The 25,870-nt window shown below is 39.7% G+C and overlaps 1 protein-coding gene across 1 annotated transcript in view; it reads left to right on the top strand.

Annotated features, from left to right (window-relative positions):
• Positions 1–534: 534 nt before the first annotated feature.
• Positions 535–25,870, top strand: part of taf4b (TAF4B RNA polymerase II, TATA box binding protein (TBP)-associated factor) — a 35,350-nt gene continuing 10,014 nt past the window's right edge. The window contains exons 1-13 of the mRNA XM_072390256.1: positions 535–842; positions 2,321–2,505; positions 3,692–3,813; positions 3,916–4,032; positions 5,136–5,264; positions 5,712–5,834; positions 6,151–6,240; positions 8,835–8,988; positions 10,651–10,773; positions 11,459–11,543; positions 11,688–11,848; positions 20,149–20,279; positions 20,543–20,668. Of these exons, the coding sequence (XP_072246357.1) occupies positions 535–842; positions 2,321–2,505; positions 3,692–3,813; positions 3,916–4,032; positions 5,136–5,264; positions 5,712–5,834; positions 6,151–6,240; positions 8,835–8,988; positions 10,651–10,773; positions 11,459–11,543; positions 11,688–11,848; positions 20,149–20,279; positions 20,543–20,668 (1,854 nt within the window). The remainder of the gene's footprint in view (positions 843–2,320; positions 2,506–3,691; positions 3,814–3,915; positions 4,033–5,135; positions 5,265–5,711; positions 5,835–6,150; positions 6,241–8,834; positions 8,989–10,650; positions 10,774–11,458; positions 11,544–11,687; positions 11,849–20,148; positions 20,280–20,542; positions 20,669–25,870) is intronic.

Here is a 25,870-nt window from a genome sequence, read left to right on the forward strand (position 1 = left end):
GTCCCAGTGAAAGTCGTGGAGCAATATGCTAACCTATGCTAACATGTAACGCACGCGGAGAATGTCAATTATGAGAATTATGGGTGTGACAGTAAGTTGTATGAACTAACTTTAAACTCTCTGGACATTTGGCAGCAGTGCAAATATAAAGGTAACACACTTTATTCATATACCCCTCCCCCATGAAAGTTATTTCTTATGACGAACGTCAAATTTGGTTTTGCTAACTTGTTTATTGTGTGAAATTGTAAAAAAAAAAAAAAAATCACTTGGAAGCTTTCTGTAGTGAACCTTGTTGATAACATCTAATTTAGCTTAATTTTAGATATTGTAAAGTATGAACATTGCCAAGTCGAGCTAAAGTAAATATTTAAACGTCTCAAGTAAACTGCTGATTACCATCACACAAAGTAATGAGACTAATTATGGACTGTACTCGTTCAGACAAGTTCTTCTTTTAAATTAATAATTCTTTAGGTGGATTTCTCTTTTTTTTTAACCAATTATGTGATATTAATCCTACCTTCCAGTCAGATGGCCACAAATAAGGTGATTAATGATGCCCAAAAGCTTGACTCCAGTGGAGCATTGGGGGATGGGGACTCCGCCACTCAAGTCGGGATAATACAAGTGCCAGCCAAATGTGGGGCCAAATCTGCTATGAAACACCCATCTACTGCTGCAAGTAACTTGAGGAGTGAATCGATTACTGGTCTTTGTAAAGTTATTCCGAGTATTCAGGAGCACCAGCACACCTCCTCTGCAGTTCCAGGGCCTCTCACTTCCCATTCCTCTGTTATGTTGATTGCGAAGACAGCAACCCCTGGAAGAGTGAGTATTCAGTTTTATTTATATAGCGCCAAATATATATATAGTCCAATTTAAGCCATTTGGAATTCAATTCATTGTAATCATAATCCAATGAAATCCTGTTAAATAATTTCAAAATAATCCAATTAATTCATATAGAGCCAATTCAAAATTAATATCCTAGCTAAGGAAACCAACAGATTGCACCGAAATTTGTCTTCAGTCCAATTTCCCGTCCTGAGCGTGTCTGAGGCGACTGTGGAAAGGAACGACTCCCTTTTAACAGGAAGAAACCTCTGGCAGAACCAGACTCAGGAAGGGTGGCCATCCACCTCCACCAGCTGGGGTTTGAGAAGACAGAAAAGAGGGAAAAGAGGGGGGGGAAACACAATAACGCCATTCAAAGGATACCTGTTGGAACAGGGAAACACAAGTTAATAACCACAATAATGTCACATATACATATTATCATTTGAGAAATTAAACAGGGGGAAAAAGAGAGTAAAGTGAGGAAAGGTGTGACAGATGAGGTCCCCCAGCAGTCTAAGCCTATAGCAGCTTAACTATGGGATGTTTCAGGATTACCTGAGCCATCCCTAACTATAAGCTTTATCAAAAAGGAAAGTTTTAAGCCTAATCTTAAAAGTGGAAAGGGTGTCTGCTTCACGGACATTTACTGGCAGCTCATTCCACAAGAGAGGGGCCTGATAACTGAAGGCTCTGCCTCCCATCCTCCCATTTAAGATATGATGGAGCTCGGTCATTAAGAGCTTTATATGTGAGGAGAAGAATCTTAAATTCTATTCTGAATTTAACAGGGAGCCAGTAATAAGGAATTACAGTAGTCCAATCTTGAAGTAACAAATGCATGAACTAGTTTCTCTGCATCACTCTGAGACAGGACTGTCCTGATTTTAACAATATTACGAAGGTGAAAGAAGGCAGTCCTAGAAACCAGTTTTATATGTGCATCAAATGATAAATTCTGGTCAAAAATAACTCCAAGGTTCCTCACTGTAGAACTAGAAGCCAAGAAAATACCATCTAGAGTAACTATATAACTAGACAATTTCTCCCTGAAGCGCTCAGGTCCAAAGAGAACAACTTCAGTTTAGTCTGAATTTAAAAGCAGACATTTCTGAGTCATCCAGGTCTTTATGTCTTTAAGACAGGCTTGTAGTCTGACCAACCTATTGGTTTCATCTGGTTTCATAGATAAGTACAGCTGAGTATCATCAGCATAACAATGGAAATTTATGCCATGCTGTCTGATAATGTTACCTAATGGAAGCATGTACAAAGTAAAAAGAATCGGTCCAAGCACAGAACCCTGAGGAACTCCATGACTTACTCTGGCGTGTGAGGAAGATTCTTCATTTACAAGAACAAACTGGAATCTATCAGATAAATATGACTTAAACCAGCCTAATGCAGTTCCTTTAATCCCAATAACATGTTCAAGTCTCTGTAACAGAATGCTGTGATCGATCGTATCAAATGCAGCACTGAGATGTATTGCCTACCAGCAGGTATCAAAACAAGCTGTGAGTCAGGTTTCCACGATGAGTCAGGTCACAACCTCAGGAAGGACAGTGGTGATAACTGTACCCAGATCAGCAGCTCCACAGCCAACTGCCCCTGCACTGCCACAGGCTGCTTCCCCACAGCTACCTGCTAATATCCAGATACCACCAGGTGAGTTGCAGCAGACCAATGATACTACTAACTGTCTTCATTGCCGATATTTTCTATATGTTCATCGATTCAATCTCACTGTTACACTTAATACATTCTAGAAATGCGAATATTTACTGGACTCGTGATTTGGGTAAGGATTCAGTGTACCTAAGGATGCATTTTGATGCTCCGCAGTGACTTGCATCCTGAAATAACCATATCGGTGCACATTGCTATACTTTCATTGATGAATACAAGCTGTCGGTTGAGTCAGAATGCATTTTTTAAGAGCTTTCAAAAGTCATAACAGCAGTCTTTGATGTGAAAGTTTTTTTAGTAACAGTACCTGTCCATAAGTTACATGTTACCTATGAATAAGTTACCACAAAAGCTACCACATGTAATACACAAAAGTGTACGTGATCAGCTTCACTCACCAAGTATATACCTGGGTTTTCGTTTGTCTGTGTATATTGTTTGTCTATGAAATATTGTTTCATATTTGGTATAACTGTGCTTCTTTTTTACTGTTTCATTGTCATGTTGTCTATTTGTGTGTTGTGTTATCAATGACTTTGATATGTAAAATAAAGAATGAGGGGAATGTCTGCATCCACTCAAGGCTAAAATGGAAGTAGAAATCAGGTTAATTCATGTGCATATAGTGTCTCAGTGATTGAATCAGAAGCATTTATTGTCAATCAAGCATTACAATATTGCATTGCAAGCAGATTGAAATGGCGTTTATCCAACTCCAGTGTGTGAAGAAACATACAGGAGTTAGAACGGTCGCAGCCATCTGGGGCGCCACCGGTTGCTCGGGGGAGAAGGGACAAAGGAGGGGGGAGCGGGGGACAAGTGGAGAGGAGAGGGGGAAAAAACAGCCACAGACTATACTCCATAGGGAGTACAATGTGGGGCCGGGAAAAAAACCTCAGCACATCAAGAACAGTAACATAGGTCACCATCCAACATAAAAACTCAAAACATAAACAAACATTTGCTCGTTTCACACATAAAAAACGCTGGACATACGAAGGCCATTGAGATTTGTAAAGGAGAACTCCACATACACACAGCTTTATATCTGACAAAAAGTTTGTACGCTCATTTCTTTCATATCCCAGGCCACTCTCTGTCTTGTCAGGGAAGACGATCAATGGTCGTTAACTTGTTAGTGATTTTGAATTCTCACTTGTGGCAGGTATGATACTGATCCGCAGTGACAGTGGTCAGCTTGTGCTGATATCTCAGCAGGCTTTGGCACAGGCTCAACAGGGATCAAGAGTTGTTAGTGGTCAAGCACCCAGAATGCTGAGCCGACAGGTGTGTGTGCTCCTGTTTTTCATTTACTTTGATTTTATTACAAAAACCAAACAAACAGTTTTACAGATTCTGTGGTTTTAACTGTGACTGTGTACAATTCAGGTATCCACAGTTGCTGGAAGTAAAAGTAACGAGAAGGTAACAGTGATCAGGATGGCAGCCCCTTCCACTTTCCAGCCAGCACCAGTCCAGAAGAAGGCTGTGGTAAAGACTCATGAAGTCATTAACAGTTATCAGACAGTAGATCCTACAGTGTGTGTGTTATCTGTCCTGGGTGCTTTCACAACTGTATGTACTCCTGGAAAACAACTGCTGCAGAGGACATACAATCAAACATGAACTTCAAATCATAGATACTATTTGTTTCTATTTAAATTGAATGATAAAACTTCATCTGTCGTTGGCAATGGTTGAAGAGAGACACTTAAATGGATTCTCTTCAAGTTCAGTAACTTAACCACGACAGGACCTTGAGAATCGATGAGTCATGCAGCGTGTCTTTGACGCAGTTTGACCCAGTTTTCTTCAAACAGGAATGAAAATGAATATGCAGTCATCTCACAATTATCAGTTTGTTGTGATTATAGGTTTAAAAGTGACAGCACTTGGGTTAATCTGCATAGCGGGTGTCAAAGCAGTGCATGAGCAGGCGGCTGGTCATGCACTGTGTTGGTTTCCCTACATTTCAAGTAAAGAAGCAGAATAATTCTGTTTATGTATTCTTGAAAGAATGTGGAGGTAACTGCAAAAAGTGCAGTAATATGAGTAAGTAATATAATAAGTCTTAAAATAGAATATTAAGAATATGAACTGGACTTCCTTTTTCTTGGTTCTTGAAAACATTTCACCACTCATCCTTATAGCTTCTTCAGTTCTCAAAATCAAACCTCTGCATTCAGGTCTCTAGTGTGTGTGAAAACTACACCTTAGGGTTTGTTTAAAAAAAAAAAACTACTTTATCACTGTTCCAGGCTGCTTTCTAACATCACACGATCAGCATCAGAGTTTGGGCTTATGGTACAGTTGCTTGTTACCAGGAGCTTAATTTGATAAATTCAAAATAATTGTGTTAATTCATGAAGTTCAGGGGTGTTCCAATCATATCGTCAGTGTACACATGCTGACAGGTCCTATTTCCATCCTTTACTGGCTTTGTTGTCTCTATGTCTCCTCGTGCTACATTCAGGCACAATTTGAGAAAGTCTTCTTTGTATCACGCAGCAGCAGCTGTTATTGGTGTGTGCGTGCCTATAACTGTTAAGGTGAATTTCTTTTCTGGCCCCATGTTTATGGTTTTGGGTGAAAGCTTACATTCTGTTCAGGTGATTGGGGTTGCCCCCAGAACAGCTGTGGTTCAGAACATAAGTGCTGTGTCCGAACAAGGGAGCCATTCTCACACTCAGGCTACCCCAACAGACACCCAAAAGGAGCCACCAAGGACTTTCAGTCAGGTGAGTCTAATCATCCCCAGCTCTGACTTGTATATTCACTCTGGATAGGAAAATAATTCAGAATGCTTGCTAACAAATCCCATTTGCTGCTTTGCAGGTAGAATTTAAAGTTGGTGAAAAAACAAATGGCATAATTGCAAGTCTTCTGGTACTGGTGAAAATCTGTGTATTTTATCAGTGTCGGTGCTTTGGAAATCTGACATAATCTAATATAATATCATATTTAGCTGTGATATATTTTTTACATGTGTTGATTTGTTAAATTAAATAAAAAGTCCATTCAGAGATCCACAAAGTTCAGAGGAAAAGAATAACATTAACATCATTACCCAGCATGCACAGTTGTTGTCTTCATGTGGTGTTCAGAGCAGTTAGGTAGGGGGGCATCCTTATAAATGTTTACATTTTTAATATTTCAACACTTATGCCACCCCCTTTCATCAACAGGAGACTCTGGAAAGTGTGAAAAAGTGTAAGAACTTCCTTGTAACTCTGATCAAGCTGGCTTCTAGTGACTCCAGGTCCGCCAACATGGCTAACAATGTCAGAGGACTGGTCAGGAGTCTGCTGGTACTTTCATTCTTCTCATCACAGGAACGTATTACTGTTGGATCTTTGAATATCTACAGAACATGATGTTCACACATGATAGTTTAAAGCCTGGGTAGCATGACTGTGATGGACCTCAGACATTTCTCTACAGTTTGAATTGTCAGCATAATGCAAGATTTTCTGCAAAATAAAAAAATATTTTTATACAAGTATGTATATGGATTTGAAGTTTAAGCTTATGGTTGTTTTTTCCTGTTGCACATTTATGTCCATTTGAAACTTTCAGTTTTTATTTTGATACCACTGAAGTATATATACTTATTGTATCCTGCAGGAAGGGAAGATGGAAGCAGAGGAGTTTACAGAAGAACTCTATGATGAGTTGAAGTCAACTCCACAGCCCTGCTTGGTGCCATTTCTTAAGGTGACTAGAAATTGAACAACGCATATTTTTTACAGACTCCTCAGCTGTCTGGAAAGTCTGGAAAGTATCAGCTCTCTAGCCAACCTGTTCAATATTGAATTATTACAGTATGTATGATCTACTTTCACCAAAGTCAATTAACCCGATACTGAACATAACTGGACTGTGCATAGCTATGACAGTTTTTATGACAATAATGTAGTGCAGGGTGGTATGACCCAAACATTACATAAACAACTGGGTGTTAACCTAATTTTCTAATCTAATGGGATCCTGTATTTTAATCATCTCCCGGAAGCCGTCTTTCTCAACAGCACTAAGCGGTACCATGTCTTTGGCTATGTGAATGGTAATGGCGTTTGTAATGTTGTTCCACCGGTTGCTTCTCTTGTTGTAGGCAGTCCCCCTAGCAAACGCGTCTTTGAGTGACATCTGACTCGTCTTTTCTCCCGCAGTGCCAACTTTACCTGCAGATCGTAGTTTCATGCATTCTTGATATTCCAGGACATGCTTGTGGCTGAGGTGGTGAAGCAGATTGCTTGTGTTGCCTCCTGCGGGTACAACTTTAGCCCTACAACATTTGCAGAATATTGTTGTTTAATCGACGTCGGAATTTTTAAGCTGAAGAACAGACATGGCTCCTCTTTTCGGTTCTTCTGTTTAATTGTTTACTTGTTCTGAAACTGAAGTTTCAGAACTTTCACTGTGTTTATCCATTTTGTTCACCACTCAATGAGATCCCTACGCTCAACACTCTCTCGCATGCTGCTTGTTTGGTGCAACTGCAAAACAGCCCCCTCTCAAATGATGTCTGGAGGCGCGACGTTCCGCCGCTCTGCGTTGCCAACGTTTTGTACGTTACACACTCACCTTTACTGGGGTAAATGAAAAATTCATAGCGTAAAGAAAAAGAACACTATAACTCTGTATGAATCCATATACTGCCCAGCACTACAATAATGTGCAAAAGTCTTGTGCCACCCCAAATTCTTTTCTAAGAGCTTGAAAAATGGCAACTGAACTTCTTCTTGGATCTTGAGGATGTTTCAGCTCTCATCCGAAAGGCTTCTTCAGTTCTGAACTAGATTGTGGGGAGTTTGAGCTCATAAGCAGAGATAGTTGTTTCAGTCACATGTGTCACTGAACCCCCTGACCAAAGGAGAGACAATACTGTACTGTAGGTGCTGGGAAGGTGATACCTAAGACCACTTACTCTGTTCAAAGATGGTTTTTCCATTTTAACATGGATGGCTCAAAGCATGTCTTCTCTGTCCAGAACGTGGACATTACTGTCCTCAGGTGTACTGCTGAGTCTTGACCTGAAGAGGTGGCTCTCCTATGTTGTACCTTGCACTTGTGGAGCTGTTGTTTGGTCTCTCTTATACAGAGGTCCGAACACTCCTCGCTACACTGCATACACGACACCACTCAGTTTGTGTTTGGGTGTTTTGTCCTGAACCAGTCTCTGTCTGAGGGGGTTCTTGGGTTTGAAGTGCTCTGGAATGTCATGTCTGGAGAAATTCTACTAAGTTTCTCTGAGACTCCTGCCACATATGGAATAACAGTATGTTTGTGTCTGTTCTTCTTAGCTTCTGTGTGGTGTGGTGGAAAATGATAATGATTGTCCAAGCACCGTTAAGGTGAAAAGCACTTGGGCAGCTTTATTGAACAGTTCTTGTACAAGAGAGAGCAAGACTTCAACACAGAGCACCTGTGTCAGAGTGTAGCCCTGACTTACAGTTTCAGTGCATGTCATGTCATACCCGAACACGGCAGAAGGAAAAAATGTCTACGTATCAGACCATGCAAGCTTACTTCTTCTTATCTCCTGATGAGCCAGGCGGCCTTGTGGAGTGCGCAAAACAGAATGAACAACGAAATACAGAAATGTTTGATTGGAAACATCTTACGCCTCTTGTGCCTGAGAAAGAAAACCAAGTTTCACAAGAAACAAAAGTAAATCATCTGGTGTAACATCTGGTGCATCGAATGCCTGGGAATGACTATCAAGTCTTACAAGTGATTTCAGCATGATGAGACACAAGCATAAGGCTAAATAAAATTTTCCATTGCAGTACTTTGTGATTTGTTTTTGCCGATTTAACAAAGTCCCAGTTTGGGTATCCACAAGTTTGAAGAGCTTTCTTGGAGTGCTGATGTTCCTTTAGTTTTCCCTCAGCCTTAGTAGGTACACTTTCAGCCCGGTGAAAGTAACTTTGTAGAGTTCTGATGAGTTTGTTTTAGTGGATGATGTGAATTGAAAAGCAGGTACGTGTATGCGTGGGTTTCCTGTAAACCTCAGTGTTACGACTTCCATCCTCTTCAGTGTACACAGTTCAAAAAGGGCATTGTGTGGTCTTTTGCATCCTCCCTCAACCAGCCCCAATTCCCAAAAAGTTGGGGCGCTGTGCAAAATGGAAATGGAAAGAGAATGCAGTGATTCACATGTAGAAACATTTTCTTATTGTTATACAGAAATATATTTTTAGTGGCACTCCTATCATTCCATAACTCACAGTTTAATGTTGTAGGCGTACCCCTGGTATTTGACGGATTTCTTATCTTTCCTCTCATCATCTCCTTATTTCTACCAGAAAAGTCTTCCTGCTGTGCGTTCGCTTACTGCAGACCCCCAGTTATTTATCCAGCAGGCTTCAACTTCCACCCGCACCCCAACAACACTCTCCTCCCACACAAAGCAGTCCATTCCTGGCTCAGGACTAACCATGAAGACCTGCCAACAGGTAACCCCAGGATATTTGGTAATGAGATGTGATGAGCAGTAAATGTTTTAGTACAAGGAAATGTGATTAGTAGATGTTAGACATCTGATTTGTCAACATCAGAAGTACTACAAACTGCAGAAACTGCATTCAATGTCAAGAAAGCAATGTGGCTGACACAGACTGATGTGCAGAAAATCAGGGGCTGAAGAAAAGAGGGTGGCTTCTATTTTAGAATAATTTTTGCACAGTAAGCATTACACAGTAATATATTATTAAGTAGAAATTAGGGAGTCTGATACCAGGGAGACAGAACCACAAACCCACCCAAGTCAAGCAGAGTCAGAGAAAGGAGGAGAGGGGGACATGCAGAGAGCACCCTGTGTCTCCGTGACAGCTGGGTGTTCACTCCCATATGGACCCCACTGTACCCTGAGCACCGACTGTGTCGTAGTTATAGAAGAAGATTAAGAATTACTAGACTATGAAAAACACTTGCAATGAGCTATTGGAATGTTTTAATTGGAGATATACGTGGTTCATTGAAGAAACTGATTTAAAACACATGCAAAAGCCAAGCTTACCAGTTATTTGTTTTATGTTATTTATTTTACATATGCTGATAACAGTTACTAGCAGCTGCATTTGTAAGAGGGAAATCCTCTCTGGAAAGATTAATCTGTTCTTCTAACCTCCTTGACATAACATGTCATGTAACAAGTCACATGACCAGAGAGAGCTCAGATTACTAGCAGTCATGGTTGTGGCGAAGTGAATACCTGAGTCAGCAATGGTGCACATATTTTCATGACTGCTCATTCTCACACCACGTTAATTTTTGTACATGCTGAACTTTGTGTGGAAACAGGCGTATGTCACCTTATTAAAACATTATATGGTTTATACATGGAATCATAGGGTAGTGCTGAAACTCTCCAGGAAAATTCTGAACTCTTCGTCTCGTATGTCTCCCAGTTAGATTGGAATTACTTACCTACAGAATACTTTGAGAAACTGATTGCACAAGTACTAAAGACTTCCTCTCTCATTTCAGCAGTTTAGGATTCCTTGTAATGAGTTAGCGTTCGTTCATTCCTGCTCTATGCTCGGCACATTGCTCCTTCATTTGGCGTTTGCAGTTCAGAAAAGACTCTCCCTCTGAATTAGCCAGCCGTATTCTCCATATGTATCAGGTCTATTCAGATGCACCGAACAGCTTTACTACATTGTTATGAGGCCACCTTGATTCATTTCCAAATTTAAATGAAGGGTATGAAAAGAAAAGACTGAAGTTGTTTGTGATCTCAGAGTTGTCTTTGTCACGCCTACTTTGATTGATCCAGAGCTAACCTCAATTTCAGCCCTCAGCCAAACCACACGGCCACAGCCTTCCATTTCTCAGAGGTATGGTGTATATTTTCTTTTAAGAAGCAAAGAGTAGTAGTCATTTATCCCTAGAATCTTTGAAGCTACTGCTGCTTAATACCCACAAAAGAAAGCATGGAAGTATGGAAAGTGGAAAATTATGGCCCAGGTGTGGAATTGAAATTGCGCCAAATTACAAAGAATCAAATTGTTGTCAGAAGGCTGGAATGTTAAGGTGAAGTAGAAATGTTGAGCTAGTGTTGTTTTTCTTTTCAGACGATATAGTCTAATGCTGTTTAATTGCCTTTAAAAATGCATGGTGTCCAGCAGGCACAAGGAGGGTCTCTAAGACCTGCGTTGATGACAATAGCCCAGTCCAGAAGGTACCTTTCTAAGGGACCCACTCTGAAATACACAGTGGTACAATCAGGAAAGCACATTCCAGGTAATGCTTGTTAAATTAGATGTTGGAATCTCATTATTCTATTTTGAAGTCCATATTTGATGCTTAGAATTGATGCAGAATAAATTACATATATTGAAATGTTTTACATTTTATAGTAAAAAAAAAAAAAAAAAAAAAAAAAGCCAGTAATTACTTTGATTAACATTACCTGGCTTTTACTTAAACTCTTAATTCTAATGAAAGCAGTAAAGAAGTACATGGTTTTGTTAATTAGATAATGACATGGTGTAATGTGTCAAGCATTGCTTTTATTCTGAAGTTGTATTTATCTAATTTTAAAAGCTGATTAGGACCAGAGTATATTTTTGTTTATTTAGACATGTTATATTAAATCTTACATTTACAAGATGTAATAATAGGTTTTGTGCATCTGACCTTTATGCTATCATTAAGTTACTGTGTGGTTGAACAGTTGAGTTCAGCATTTTGAATACATCCCTTGATATCCACAGAAAGATTTTTCAAAAACTGTGTCTGTAAACTACAGCTTTTGAGTCAAAAGCATTCATACAGTGCAGTCAAATACTTTCAATAAGCTGAAATATTTTAGTTGGTAAAGTAGGATTTGTATGTAAAATTTCAATATAAATAAATTTACAGGAAAAAACCTCAACAAGCTCTTGCTCAGACTTTGATAATGGAAATTTTCTTTTTTTTTTTATAGGTGCTTTTTCTGTGAAGCAAGCCGTTGCTCAGGATCCATCTCATTCTACAAAATTTGTCTTCAAAGAAAGTTCAGGATCTTACAAGTATTACATAAAGTTTTGACTGTTGAGCACAAATTTGAAGCATTTGTAGACTTTCAGCTGTGTTAACTGATGTTAGTGTAAAGAATCAGGAAGTGTGTGGTTTGTAATTGTCTTCGAAAATATAGCTCTGCATTTGTTTCCCAGAGAAGATGATGATATTAATGATGTCGCATCTATGGCTGGAGTCAACCTCAGAGAGGAGAATGCTCGAATTTTGACAACTGCAGTGGGTTCAGTAGTGCAGTCATGCCACGATCAACTGTTTCTCTCACCACAACCGGTGCTCATCCGAATACTCCACACAGGTACTGGAGTCCTACTTGAACATAGTTTTGCCACACAGCCCTTATAGCTCAGCCTTTCATTTCACGTTTAATCACCGATGTCTTAGTTAATATTAATGTATTACTGCTAGCTTGTCACATTAGACAGAGTTTTAGAATGCACAATGAGGCATCATTTTATCTGTTTACTGATACTTATGCACCAAGGTTGGAACTGCTTTCACCTTATGATTCTGTGTGTGTCATTTAGGCAAAATGTTGTCCTGAATGCACCTTCTGTCGCAGGAAGTAGCACAAAGCTGGTATTTAGTACACTGGCAGTTGTTTATGCAGTATGTCTGGAAAGATTATGTCAACACGATGGCGTCCAAACAGCAATAGTCTGTTTATATGGCCAAGATTAAATAGGGCTGGTTTGGCTGTGGTCTGGCCCAAATCAACTGAATAAAGGGTGCCGGACGTCTGAGGGTCATTGACCTCAAATATGTTACATGTGGAACATTGTTTTTGTATTTATAATTCCCTACACATAGCTAGGGATGGGAATCATTAATCCGCCTGCCTAACGATCTCGTTTTTAGGTTCTGCTAACGTCTGACGCATTAGCGCGATGACATCATGTGAATGCTTCCTATTTTGGCTCAGAATGTTTCCAACATGGTGTCGAGGCAGAAGCGCTACAAAGTTTGGTTATATTTCACCAAAAAGGACAATACTCGGGCCAGTTGCAACACGTGCAGAGCTGTGATCACATCAAAGAGGGGAAATACCTCCAATATTTGACCACACAGCATGCAATTACTTAGCACAAATGTTAAGTGTTTGACACGCTGCTAAGCGATGTCGGCAACTCTCGCGGGGGAGCTTGTGGCACAGCGTCTTCAGTCTCAAAAGTCCCAGGTCATGTAAAACTTCCATGTAAAACTTTTTTTTTTTTTTCTTCCCCCTTGTCCTGTCCAGCATTATGGCAGCAGAATTGTAATCTAAATACCGTTTATGCCAAACAGATTTGCTTTGCCAAGGGAAGCTTAATGAATGTAAAGCTCCCCTTGATGCCCATCAACTGCTTATTTATTTTTGTTACAATACTTAACATATAATAGTGCCGAACCGGACTGAGAGACAGGGAAAGAGAAAGAGCAAAGAAGACGAAACAGAACAGAAATAGAAAGAAAAAACAGACAACCAGCTGCTACACCTGTAAAAACAAAACAGACGACGATCCACGGCCTCTGTGGGGAATCCAGCCTTAGCGCCACCAGGAGCACCTGATCACCTGATCTCTAGGCGCCCTGGCTGCGTCTAGAAATTCTGTCCATAAAAATTATGAACAGAATTGGTGACAAAGAGCAGCCCTAACGGAGTCCAACCCTCACTGGAAACACGTCCAGCTTACTGTCGGCAATGCGGACCAAACTGTGACACTGGTCATACAGAGACCGAACAGCCCCTATCAAGGGGTCCGGCACTCCATACTCCCAGAGTACCCCCCACAGGACTCCCCGAGGGGACATGGTTGCACACCTTCTCCAAGTCCACAAAACACATGTAGACTGGTTGGGCGAACTCCCATGCACCCTCCAGGACCCTGCTGAGGGTTTAGAGCTGGTCCACTGTTCCACGGCCAGGACGAAAACCACACTGCACATCCTGAATCCAAGATTTGCCTATTCGACGGATCCTCCTCTCCAGTACCCCCGAATAGACCTTACCAGGGAGGCTGAGGATTGTGATCCCCCTGTAGTTGGAACACACCCTCCGGCCCCCTTTTTAAAGAAAGGGACCACCACCCCATCTGCCAGTCTAGAGACACTGTCCCCAATGTCCACACCATGTTGCAGAGGCATGTCAACCAAGACAGCACTACAACATCCAGAGCCTTGAGGAAGTCCAGACGGACTTCATCCACCCCAGGGGCCCTGCCACCGAGGTGCTTTTTGATCACCTCGTCAGTAGGATTGAGCAGGTCCTCGAAGTATTCCCCCCACCAACTCACAACATACCTAGTTGAGGTCAGCAGAGCCCTGTCCCCACCATACACGGTGTAGATGGTGCACCGCCTCTCACCACGAGCAACTCCAGAGTGAAAGAGAGTCCAACCACTCTCAAGGAGACCGGTTCCAGAGCCCAAGCCGTGTGACTATATCTAGCCGGAACCACTCGGCCTTGCACACCAGCTGAGGCTCCTTGCCCAACAGAGAGATGACGTTCCACGTCCCAAGAGCCAGCTTCAGTAGCCGAGGATCAGACAGCCAAGGTCTCCGCCTTCGGCTTCTGCCCAGCTCACACTTCACCCAACCCCCTTGGCCCCTCCTAAGGGTGGTTAGCCCATTGAAAGATGGACCCATGTCGTCTCTTCGGGCTGTACCCGACCAGGCCCCATGGGTATAGGCCCGGCCACCAGGCTACCAGATAAGTAGTAATGAGATTCAAACCCTGGTTCGGGTAGGGTGTAAAGTATAGTAGGTGCCAGAGGTGGAAGCAGGACAAGACACACTAGCAGATTCAGCAGACAATCTCACATAAACAATCCTACAATCACTAAAAATGCCAGCAAAAACAAGGCCATACAGATCAACTCACCTGAAATGGCCACCTGGTTTCAAAAGGTGCACATGGGCCACACCCTCCACTTAAATACATCCTGGATTTCTTCCTTGCTTCTCCCAAGAGTCTGTTTACTCTAAGTGCTCCCCCTGCTGGGCCCCAGCTACTATTGCTTCTTCTACTTCTTCTTCTTCTTTACTGCCTCATCTGACACTTTCTTCACTATTTTCTTCACACTGTCCACTTACACCCAACTCCCTCAACAATGATACAACAGAATTTGCAACAAATCCTCTACATCCTACTTCCACTGGACATATCCTAACTTTCCATCCTTGCTGCTCTGCTTTTGCCCCTAACTCTATACACCTAAGCTTTTTCCTTTCATATGCTTCTGCCACTAATTCCTCCCAAGGAACAGTCGGCTCTATGAAATAGACTCTCATTCTACTCCTAGACTACAAGACTATATCAGGCCTTAGATTTATAGAGGCTATTTCCTGGGGAACAACCAGCTTTAATCATAAATCTACCCGCATCTCCTAATCACCATCCTCTAACCTGCCTTGTCTCCTTATTGTCTTATTAGCTTCTTATATTGTCTCTTGTCTTATCTCCCCCTCTTGAACAAACTGAATTGCCACTTTCTTCACCTTAGACCCTCCTAAATTTACCTGCCTTTGTTTATCTTCAATACCTGCAGCTAAGCTTCTTAATACTTGGTTATGTCGCCACTTAGTAACCTTACAACAACAAAATATACCTTAGAGTTGCAGTACCTGAACATAACGGGTTACATTTACCCAGAGTTTTAGGTTCTGGGGAGTTGGCAATACATCATATGTTGCCTAATACTCTAATACTCCTTTCATCCATACTCCACAGCTCTTTCCAACTAAGCTTTTTCTTCTCTACACCTTCTCAATTCAACCACTGTCCCTGCTTAACCTGAGCCACTGCCTTTGTACACCTTAACATTTTCTCCTGTCTACAAACCTGCTCAACAACTAGCTTTCTCCTCTCCTTGGGACCTGCTCTACTTCACACCGGTTTGCCTTGGACAAGCCTCAAGCCTCCCAGGCCTATTTAAACATTACCCACAATCTCTGTATGTTTTTTTTTTTTTTGCGGCTTTTTTTGCAGACGTATTGCATCACTTCCTGTTGCTTTGTGTGTGCACTGTGACATTTCTTGCTCCTCTTGAACTACTAATAATCACCTTATTTCTCACTATAATTTACACATCTTGCATAGTTAACTCTATCGCATACTTGTTATATTCTAACGGTCACTCTTACAGATCTTTAGTCTTTATTTTTCATTTTTTAGTGGTGTGTCTGGTTCTCTAGCTTAGCATGGCTACCAGTTCTCTTCCTCTATCTCCTGCTTTCACCTGCTCCGTGTGTCAGATTTTTAGTTACTCCTCTGCCTCCTTTAGTGGTAATGGTACATGTAACAAATGTAGTTTTTTGTAGTTTTGGAGGCGAGGTTATCTGAATTGGAAGCTCGGCTCTGCAATGTTGAAAACCACCTGATAGCGAGCCAGGCCCCTTTAGCCAGTGCGGAGCCACCTAGCGTAGCTAGATCTATTAGTCATCTCCTAGCAGATCCCGAGCAGCCGGGACTTAAGAGTGGCTGGGTGACTGTCAGGAAGAAGAGTCATAGTCCTAAAGTCAAGCCCGTGGTTCACCATCAACCTGTCCACGTTTCAAATAGATTTTCCCCACTCAGCGACACACCCGCTGAGGACAAAACCCTGGTAATTGGCAGCTCTATAGTCAGAAACATGGCATTAGCGACACCAGCAACCACAGTCAAATGTATTCCAGGGGCCAGAGCGGGCGACATAGAATCCTATTTAAAGCTGCTGGCTAAGGATAAGCGTAAATACGGTAAAATAGTTATTCACGTCGGCGATAATGACACCCGGTTACGCCAATCGGAGGTCACTAAAATTAATGTTGCATCGTGTGTAATTTTGCCAAAACAATGTCGGACACCGTAGTTTTCTCTGGACCCCTGCCAAATCTGACCATTGATGACATGTTTAGCCGCATGTCCTCTTCAATCACTGGTTGTCTAGATGGTGTCCAGCAAACAACGTGGGCTACATAGATAATTGGCAATCTTTCTGGAGAAAATCTGGTCTGATGAGGAGAGACGGCATCCATCCCACTTTGGACGAATTTATTAGACATCCAAAAACATGACAACCCAGGGTTGAGACCAGGATGCAGAGTTGTAGTCTAACACACTTCTCTGCAGCTTCCCACCTGATGCTGCCGCTGTGTATCGTCCACCTGGTCCTTATTCTGAGTTTCTGTCTGAAATCTCAGAGTTTTTATCCCAGTTAGTGCTGAGTACAGATAAAGTCATTGTAGTGGGTGACTTTAATATTCATGTAGATGTTGAAAATGACAGCCTAAATATTAACTTTAATTCTATATTAGACTCTATTGGATTTTCTCAAAGTGTTCACAGACCTACTCACTGCCTTAATCATACCCTTGACCTTGTGCTGACTTATGGCATTGAGAGTGAACAGTTAACAGTGTTACCTCATAACCCTGTCTTGTCTGACCATTTTTTAATAACTTTTGAATTTACATTACTTGACTATACAGCTTGTGAGAAGAATTTTACATATAGAAGGTGTCTATCAGAGAATGTTGTAACCAGATTTAAAGAGTTGATTTCATCATCCTTTTCTTCACTGCCATGTGCTGATATGACAGAGGACGGCTACCTAAATTTTACTCCAGTAGAACTTGACTCTCTTGTTGACAGCACTATAGCTTCAATGCGTACAACACTGGACAATGTTGCCCCTCTGAAAAGGAAGGTAATCAGTCAGAAGAGGTTGGCTCCTTGGTATAATTCACAGCTGCGTGCGTTAAAGCAGACTGCAAGAAAGCTGGAGAGACAGTGGCGTTCCTCTAATTTAGAAGAGTCTCAATTAGTCTGGAAAGATAGTTTAATAAGGTATAAGAAAGCACTTCGTAAAGCTAGAACTGCTTATTATTCATCATTGATAGAAGAGAATAAGAACAATCCCAGGTTTCTTTTCAGCACTGTTGCCAGGCTGACAAAGAGTCCGAGCTCTGTTGAGCCATGTATTCCTTTAACTCTCAGCAGTGATGATTTCATGAGATTCTTTATCAATAAAATTGTTTCTATCAGAGAGAAGATTAATGGAATCCTTCCCATTATTATCACTGATGTATCATCAAGTAGAGCAGCTTTAGAAGTATCTTTAGAACCTGATTTGTATTTAGACGGCTTCTTTCTGAGCTAACAACAGCAATAGTCTCTTCTAAACCATCAACTTGTATGTTAGACCCAATCCCAACCAGACTGTTCAAGGAGGTTTTCCCCTTAATTGACACTTTCATATTGGATTTGATCAATTGGTCTTTGTTGACAGGATATGTACCTCAGACTTTTAAGGTTGCTGTAATTAAACCTTTACTTAAAAAAAACAGCTCTTGAGAGTCAGAAGTGTTGGCTAATTATTGACCTGTATCCAATCTCCCTTTTTTGTCTAAAGTTCTTGAAAAAATAGTTGCAGTTCAACTTTGTGATCATTTACATAGAAATAATCTGTTTGAAGAGTTTCAGTCAGGATTCAGAGTGCATCAGAGCACAGAAACAGCACTGGTGAAAGTTACCAATGATCTCCTCTTAGCCTCTGATAACAGACTTGTGTCTGTGCTTGTCTTGTTGGATCTCAGTGCTGCATTTGATACGATCGATCACAGCATTCTGTTACAGAGACTTGAACATGTTGTTGGGATTAAAGGAACTGCATTAGGCTGGTTTAAGTCATATTTATCTGATAGATTCCAGTTTGTTCTTGTAAATGAAGAATCTTCCTCACACATTGGAGTAAGTCATGGAGTTCCTCAGGGTTCTGTGCTTGGACCAATTCTTTTTACTTTGTACACGTTTTCATTAGGTAACATTATTAGACAGCATGGTATAAATTTCCATTGTTATGCTGATGATACTCAGCTGTACTTATCTATGAAACCAGATGAAACCAATAGGTTGGTCAGACTACAAGCCTGTCTTAAAGACATAAAGACCTGGATGACTCAGAACTGTCTGCTTTTAAATTCAGAACAAAACTGAAGTTGTTCTCTTTGGACCTGAGCATTTCAGGGAGAAATTGTCTAGTTATATAGTTACTCTACATGGTATTTCCTTGGCTTCTAGTTCTACAGTGAGGAACCTTGGAGTTATTTTTGACAAGAATTTATCATTTGACGCACATATAAAACTGGTTTCTAGGACTGCCTTCTTTCACCTTCGTAATATTGCTAAAATCAGGAACATCCTGTCTCAGGGTGATGCAGAGAAACTAGTTCATGCATTTGTTACTTCAAGATTGGACTACTGTAATTCCTTATTATTGGGCTGTCCCACATATTCTCTGAAAAGCCTCCAGCTGATCCAAAATGCTGCAGCCAGAGTTCTGATGAGAACTAACAGGAGAGATCATGTTTCTCCAGTTTTAGCTTCTCTTCATTGGCTCCCTGTTAAATTCAGAATAGAATTTAAGATTCTTCTCCTCACATATAAAGCTCTTAATGACCGAGCTCCATCATATCTTAAAGATCTCATTGTAATATATTTTCCTAACAGAGCACTTCGCTCCCAAACTGCAGGTTTACTTGTTGTTCCCAGAGTTTCTAAAAGCAGAATGGGAGGCAGAGCCTTCAGTTATCAGGCCCCTCTCTTGTGGAATGAGCTGCCAGTAAATGTCCTGGAAGCAGACACCCTTTCCACTTTTAAGATTAGGCTTAAAACTTTCCATTTTGATAAAGCTTATAGTTAGGGATGGCTCAGGTAATCCTGGAACATCCCATAGTTAAGCTGCTATAGGCTTAGACTGCTGGGGGACCTCATCTGTCACACCTTTCCTCACTTTGCTCTCTTTTTCCCCCTGTTTAATTTCAAAATTGATTTTATGTACATGTGACATTGTGGTTATTAACTCATGTTTCCCTGTTCCAACAGATATCCTTTGAATGGTGTTATGGTGTTTTTCCCCCCTCTTTTCCCTCTTTTATGTCTTCTCAAACCCCAGCTGGTCGAGGCAGATGGCCACCCTTCCTGGTTCTGGTTCTGCCAGAGGTTTCTTCCTGTTAAAAGGGAGTCGTTCCTTTCCACAGTTGCCACAGCCACGCTCAGGACGGGAGATTGGACTGAAGACAAATTTCGGTGCAATCTGTTGGTTTCCTTAGCTAGGATATTTTTTTTTAATTGGCTCTATATGAATGAATTGGATTATGATTACAATGAATTTAATTCCAATTGGCTTGAATTGGACTATATTATTTAAGTGCCTTGAGATGACAATTGTTGTAATTTGGCGCTATATAAATAATATTTATTTAATATATATTTAAAAGAATTGCTTCTGCCTCCTGAGCTGCCAATCTTCTGTCGGCAACTCTTGCCTTTTACATTCTGTTAAAATAAATGCATTTTTTCGGCCAATAACTCTTTGGGAATAGCATTGTTGGTGCAGAAATTTTTTTTTTTTACTTTCAAATTCTTATCATTGCCTTTTTGCTTGTTTTACTTATCTATTTTTTTTATACTCTCCATCTTTATATTTTCCAGTGTGCTATTCTTCCGTTGATTATTGCTGTAACTTTGAAAAAAGTCTGCAAAATATAAACTGAGGGGAAGCTCAAGACTATTATACAGAACTGTGTATTTTAATAGAATTTTAACCAGACAATTTATTTTTTTGCGTCCTCTTTTAGGACAGGTACTTGGTGTAACTGATGTTGGTCCAGAAGTGGTGGCTTTGGTTTCTCATGCAACTCAAGAGTGTCTTCGTGGACTGTTAGAGAAGATGACTGTAATGGCAGCACATCGCAAAGCACCCCTGAAGGTATAGTAATCATCATTGTGGTCCTGAACATATTGTCTGGACCTTGTGGTGGTAGACAAACTATAGAAGAAGGTAGTAGTGATGATAGATGTAGCAATTCCAAGTGACAGCAACAGCAACGAGAAGGAACATGAGAAGCTAAAAAAAAATAGTAAGGGATGTTGGAAGTAAAGGCAACAACAGCTGTGACCATAAGCTGGGACATGGAAAATGTATTCTGTATGTAAACTTTATGTAAATATTGTCACCTGTGTCCACAACAGGAGGATCAGTGGCACATTAAAATGAGTGATGTCCGCTCTCAGCTTCGCTTCTTGGAGGAAAGTGAGAGACTGAAGAAGAGAAAGAAAGATGAAGAGGAGAGAGAGACACTACTCCGTTTGGCCAAAGTAAGCAGAGCCTTAGGGGCAGTTCCTACTTACTGAAATTAGACTTAAACAACAGAAAAAAATACCATATGGAAACCACCTTTGCAACATATCTTGCACTTATTGATCTTTGAAACGGTGCCCCCAGATAAATGATGATCTGTTCAAAGAAAAAAGAAGAAAAGTATTCTCTGTATTGAGAGAATTATTCAGGAACATGAAAAATATGAGAACTCTTCTATATTATATAGATCTATATTATTCTAATGGGGTAATCCAGATTAGGTGTCATTCATGAGAACCGGACAATAACTTCTTCTCTAACATCAACGACAACTGCTGTTATTTCACAGCTGAACAGTACAATCAGACCATTAAAACGGACAGCAAATTGTCTATAATTAATTTCAATAGTAGAAGTCTGTATGCAAACTTCGATAATATAAAGGAATATTAAAGTCAATTTAAAAAAGCATTTAAAATAATTGCAATATCAGAAACGTGGATCAATGTAGATAAAGGAATGGATTTTGAACTAGAGGGATATGAACTTAACTGTGTAAACAGGAAGAACAAGAGTGGAGGAGGAGTGGCTATGTATGTGGATAATAACTTGAATTATATAGTAGTAGAAAATATGACTGTCATTGATAACTTATTAGAATGTATAACAATTGAAATATGTGAAGAATAAAACAAAAATGTAATAATCAGCTGTATATACAGAGCACCGGGTTCTAGTATTGAAGCATTCAAGGTCTGGATAGGGGAAATGTTTTCAAAAAACAATCAAAAAGTTGTTTTCACCTGTGGCGAGTTCAATATTGATCTGCTCAATCCAAACAAGCACAAAATTACAGACGAATTCATCAACATATTGTCCAGCATGAGTCTATATCCCAAAATCACCAGACCTAGTAAAATCACATCCCATTGTGCCAGTTTAATAGACAACATATTTACCAATGATATTGAAAATAGTAAAGTGAGCGGACTATTAATTAACGACATAAATACATCAGTGATCACCTACCAGTGTTTACAGTTTATGACAGCAACTACCAGACAAATCAGCCGGAGGAAAAACAAAAATACAGACGTGTGAGGACAGAGGAAACTATGAATACATTTAAGAATAATTTACTGGCACAAAATTGGGAAAAGGTATATAATGAAAGTAATATTGAAAAAGCATATGAAACCTTTTTAAGAATATTCACATTATTATGTGATAAAAATTGTCCAATAAAACGATAAAATATAAAATATAAAGATCAACCATGGTTCACGAAGGGATTACAAAATGCCTGTAAAAAGAGAAATACATTACATAGAGAATTCATAAAACAAAAGACTAAAGAGGCTGAAACGAAATACAAAAACTATAAAAACAAGTTAACCAAAATTATAAGGGTATGTGAGAAAGAATACTATTGTAAAATATTATATTATAACAAAAGCAATACTAATGGAATATGGGACATATTAAATTGTATTATTAAAAATAGTGCTAAACAACAGAGTTACCCTCAATATTCTATTGATAATAATATTAAAAAGGACAATATGGACGATGTGGTCAGTAGCTTCAATCATTTTTTGGTAAATGTTGGACCCAACCTGGCAAGACATTTTCCAGATCCATTGTTATCTGAGGATTGGAATGATAATCTTATAGAGATAAATCCCAGTTCTATTTTTCTCACAGCAGTGGAAGAAATCATCGTCATGCTTGGACATTGCTTGTGGCGTCCCACAGGGGTCAATTAGGTCCAAAACTATTTATACTTTACATAAATGACATGTGCAAAGTTTCAAAAACATTAAAATTAGTATTATTTGCAGATGACACTAGTATTTTTTGTTCTGTGGGGGATTTACATGAACTACTGGGGAGGATCACCACTGAAATGTGCAAACTGAAAATGTAGTTTGACAGAAACAAATTATTATTAAACTTAAGTAAAACCAAATTCATGTTATTCGGAAATTGCAATAAGAATACACAAGTACAGTTACAAATAGATGGGGTAGACGTTGAAAGAGTATATGAAAATAAGTTTCTTGGGGTAACAATCGATGATAAAATAAACTGGAAGTCTCATATAAAACATGTGCAAAGCAAACTGTCACGAAGCATTTAAGTTCTGAGCAAAGCAAAACACATTCTGGACCACAAATCACTCCACATTCTCTACTGTTCACTGATTTTACCATATTTACAATACTGTGCAGAGGTTTGGGGCAAAACTTATAAATGTACAATACAATCTCTATCCATACTACAGAAAAGAGCCATAAGAATAATTCATAATACCGGTTATAGAGACCACACAAATGTACTATTCTTACAATCAAAAACATTAAAATTTACTGATCTGGTTCATTTCCGAACAGCACAAATCATGTACAAAGCAATAAACAATCTACCTCCTGGAAACCTTCAAAAATGATAGAGATGGGGGTTATAATCTGAGGGGTGAGTACAACTTAAAACATCAGTGGGCACGTACAACATTATAAAGCTTTTGTCTTTCAGTTTGTGGAGTGAGGCTGTGGAACAGACTGGGTGTGGGGCTCAGGCAATGTCCAAGCATGATCCAGTTTAAAAAGTGGTACAAACACATGGTTTTCACGAAGTACAAGGAGGAAGAAGGGCTTTAATAATCGTGTTTTCATAAATGATATATGATTTATGCACTTGTTTATTTACTCTATTTTCTATTTTGTTTTTGTAAATACGTATTATTTAGATATGTATGTTTGGGGAGAAAGATTGAGTAGGGGAGAAGGGGTAGGTTTAAATAAGCATATGCTTCATCCTACTCCTTTTCGGACATGTTGGTTTCAGATTATTACTTTTTGTCTTGACTTGTCTTGTTTTTGTTTTGACTTTTCTCATTGGATTTGTTTGGTTTATTTCAGTTTACTTTGTTGTAATACTCGCACATGTTCGAAATAAACTAAACTTAAAAAAAAAAAAAAACCTCTAAGGGAGTGCAGCCTGCTCTATTTAAAATTCATATCCAGGGATCAGGGATTTCAATGATAAAATGATGCATAGAATGCATACAAAAGATGTATATGTGCTCAAACAGTGGCAAAAAATGGCTTGTGTACACAGACACGCAAAAAAAATCCTTTTGGGAAATGTTTGTTATTATAAACCACTCTTGCTGAAATGATTCTTCACATAACTCAAATAATTCCTCAATGCAAAAGCAGGGAAGCACTGCCTGCTGGTGCAGGCAGACTGACAATTTAAACAGACATTTTTATATTGTGTGTGACTATTTTGATTGGGCTCTTATATTATTCATATTTGATTGTAATCCTTATTTTATTGGTAGCAGGACAAGGAAACATTTTGCTGCACATTGTACTGTGTATAATTGTGTATGTGACAAATAAAACCATCTTGAATCTTGAGTGCATGGCACAATCTGTCACAGATGGAAATAAACAGAGTATGATCATCTCATGCAAGAGCTAGGCTACTATTACAGGGAGTCCACTGCCAGGGTTATATTAGTTTAAACAAGGGACAGTTTTCAGTAGGACTCCTTTCACAGGACCTACCATCTCCAAGGAGGCAAAGAGCCTTGGGGAGTGTGTGAGCTCGGCTGTCACTTACATTGAAGCAATATTTAATATTTAGTGATCTGCCAGGCTGTTCTCACAAATGGGATTTTCTTCCTTTGATGTGGTTACCTCTCTCTGACAAGTCATCCAGCTTAGTTTAGACAGACATGGAGAAAAGACGTTCTTCCATTCATGGTTACCTAGCATTAAGTGGACACAGACCATTTGATTCAAAGCAGACTTGATTTGATGGCATGAAGGAGGAAACGGAAATAAACAACATGGAGCACAATTGGACGTAAAAAGCAAGAAAATATGTCTAAAGTCATACCATTTCAAACAAAGGCAAAGCAAAAATATAAAAAGAGTCCATATATGGTAAAACCAAATTAGTTTAAAGGGCCAGTATGGAAGTTCCTGTTCGTCAGATTCTGTCATTTCCGAGTGCATTTGAATGGTATTCGCTAGATTCTGTCATTTCCGATAGTACATTGAACGCACGCTTCGGAGAAACTGCGGTGGCCTGACGCTGCGTGCAGCACACACTACTCGACACAACCATCACTGTAATGTGTCACGATGTCTTCTCCATCAAGTGAAACCACCTTCTCAAGTTCTGAGGTCACTTTTAGAGATATAAATTAGAAATAGATGTTACATTTGGTTAGATATTCTGTGAAAAGATAACACAGTGAATGTTTGTTGTTTTGCATTATGTTATTGTTTTGTGGACCCCACCTGCGTGGTAATAAAAGCTAATATTAGCTACGTAAGGCTAAAGGCTGTTTGTATTTGCTCTGATAGAGGGATGGCATTAGCAGGCAACACGTTGTATCTGGCTGACATTATCTTCAAAGCCTCTTAGTATCACGTTACACTTTGATTGAAATCAGCTGATCTCTGTAACATGACACCTAGTAATTTCTGTCCAGCTAACAAACTACTACTTTGTAGTTTTGGCGCATAAACTCACGTGAATCAACAGTTTTAAACAGGGACACAGAGAAAACGTTACGTTTGTTTAATCAGATCAGCCGATTGTCTGCAAAGTAGTGGCGCTTTCGCCACCCTTTGTCCCTTCTAGGCCACTGTAATCAATATGGCGACGCAAGTGGTGTCCTTGTGGTTAAAGCCTTTATGTAGAGCGGACCGCGGTATATGTAAATAAAAAGGCAAAATTTAAAGTAATAAAAATGTAACAACTCGTTTCATAGGATGACTATATAGCACGAACAACATAGTTATATTTATTATATTAAATTTCTGTTAATAAATCACCATAATTATTACACACTGTTCCTACAATAGCACAAAGTCAATGCATCGCCACTGAAGTCACACAGTAACGCATCCAGTCCATAGAGCAGAACGTTTGCTGCAGCCCTATAAATCAGTCCTTGTAATGCTGTAAAAATATGGAAATGTTGAAGGCAGCCAAGCCAACTTTATTTATAAAGCAGTTTAAAAACAGTGGCAACTGACCAAAGTGCTGAACAAATTGTACACAAAGCATTTAAAACACATCAATACAAAAGATGAACACAGAGGACACAAAAAAGACCATATAAAACAAATGAAATGAGCCCTCTCATCTTGGTCAAAGGCTTAAAAATTTAAGGTTTTAAGCTCTGTGAAAGTAAT

This window comes from Leuresthes tenuis, unplaced genomic scaffold (genome assembly GCF_036924035.1).
Source record: "Leuresthes tenuis unplaced genomic scaffold, fLeuTen1.0.hap1 SCAF_7, whole genome shotgun sequence".
Lineage (NCBI taxonomy): Eukaryota > Metazoa > Chordata > Actinopteri > Atheriniformes > Atherinopsidae > Leuresthes > Leuresthes tenuis.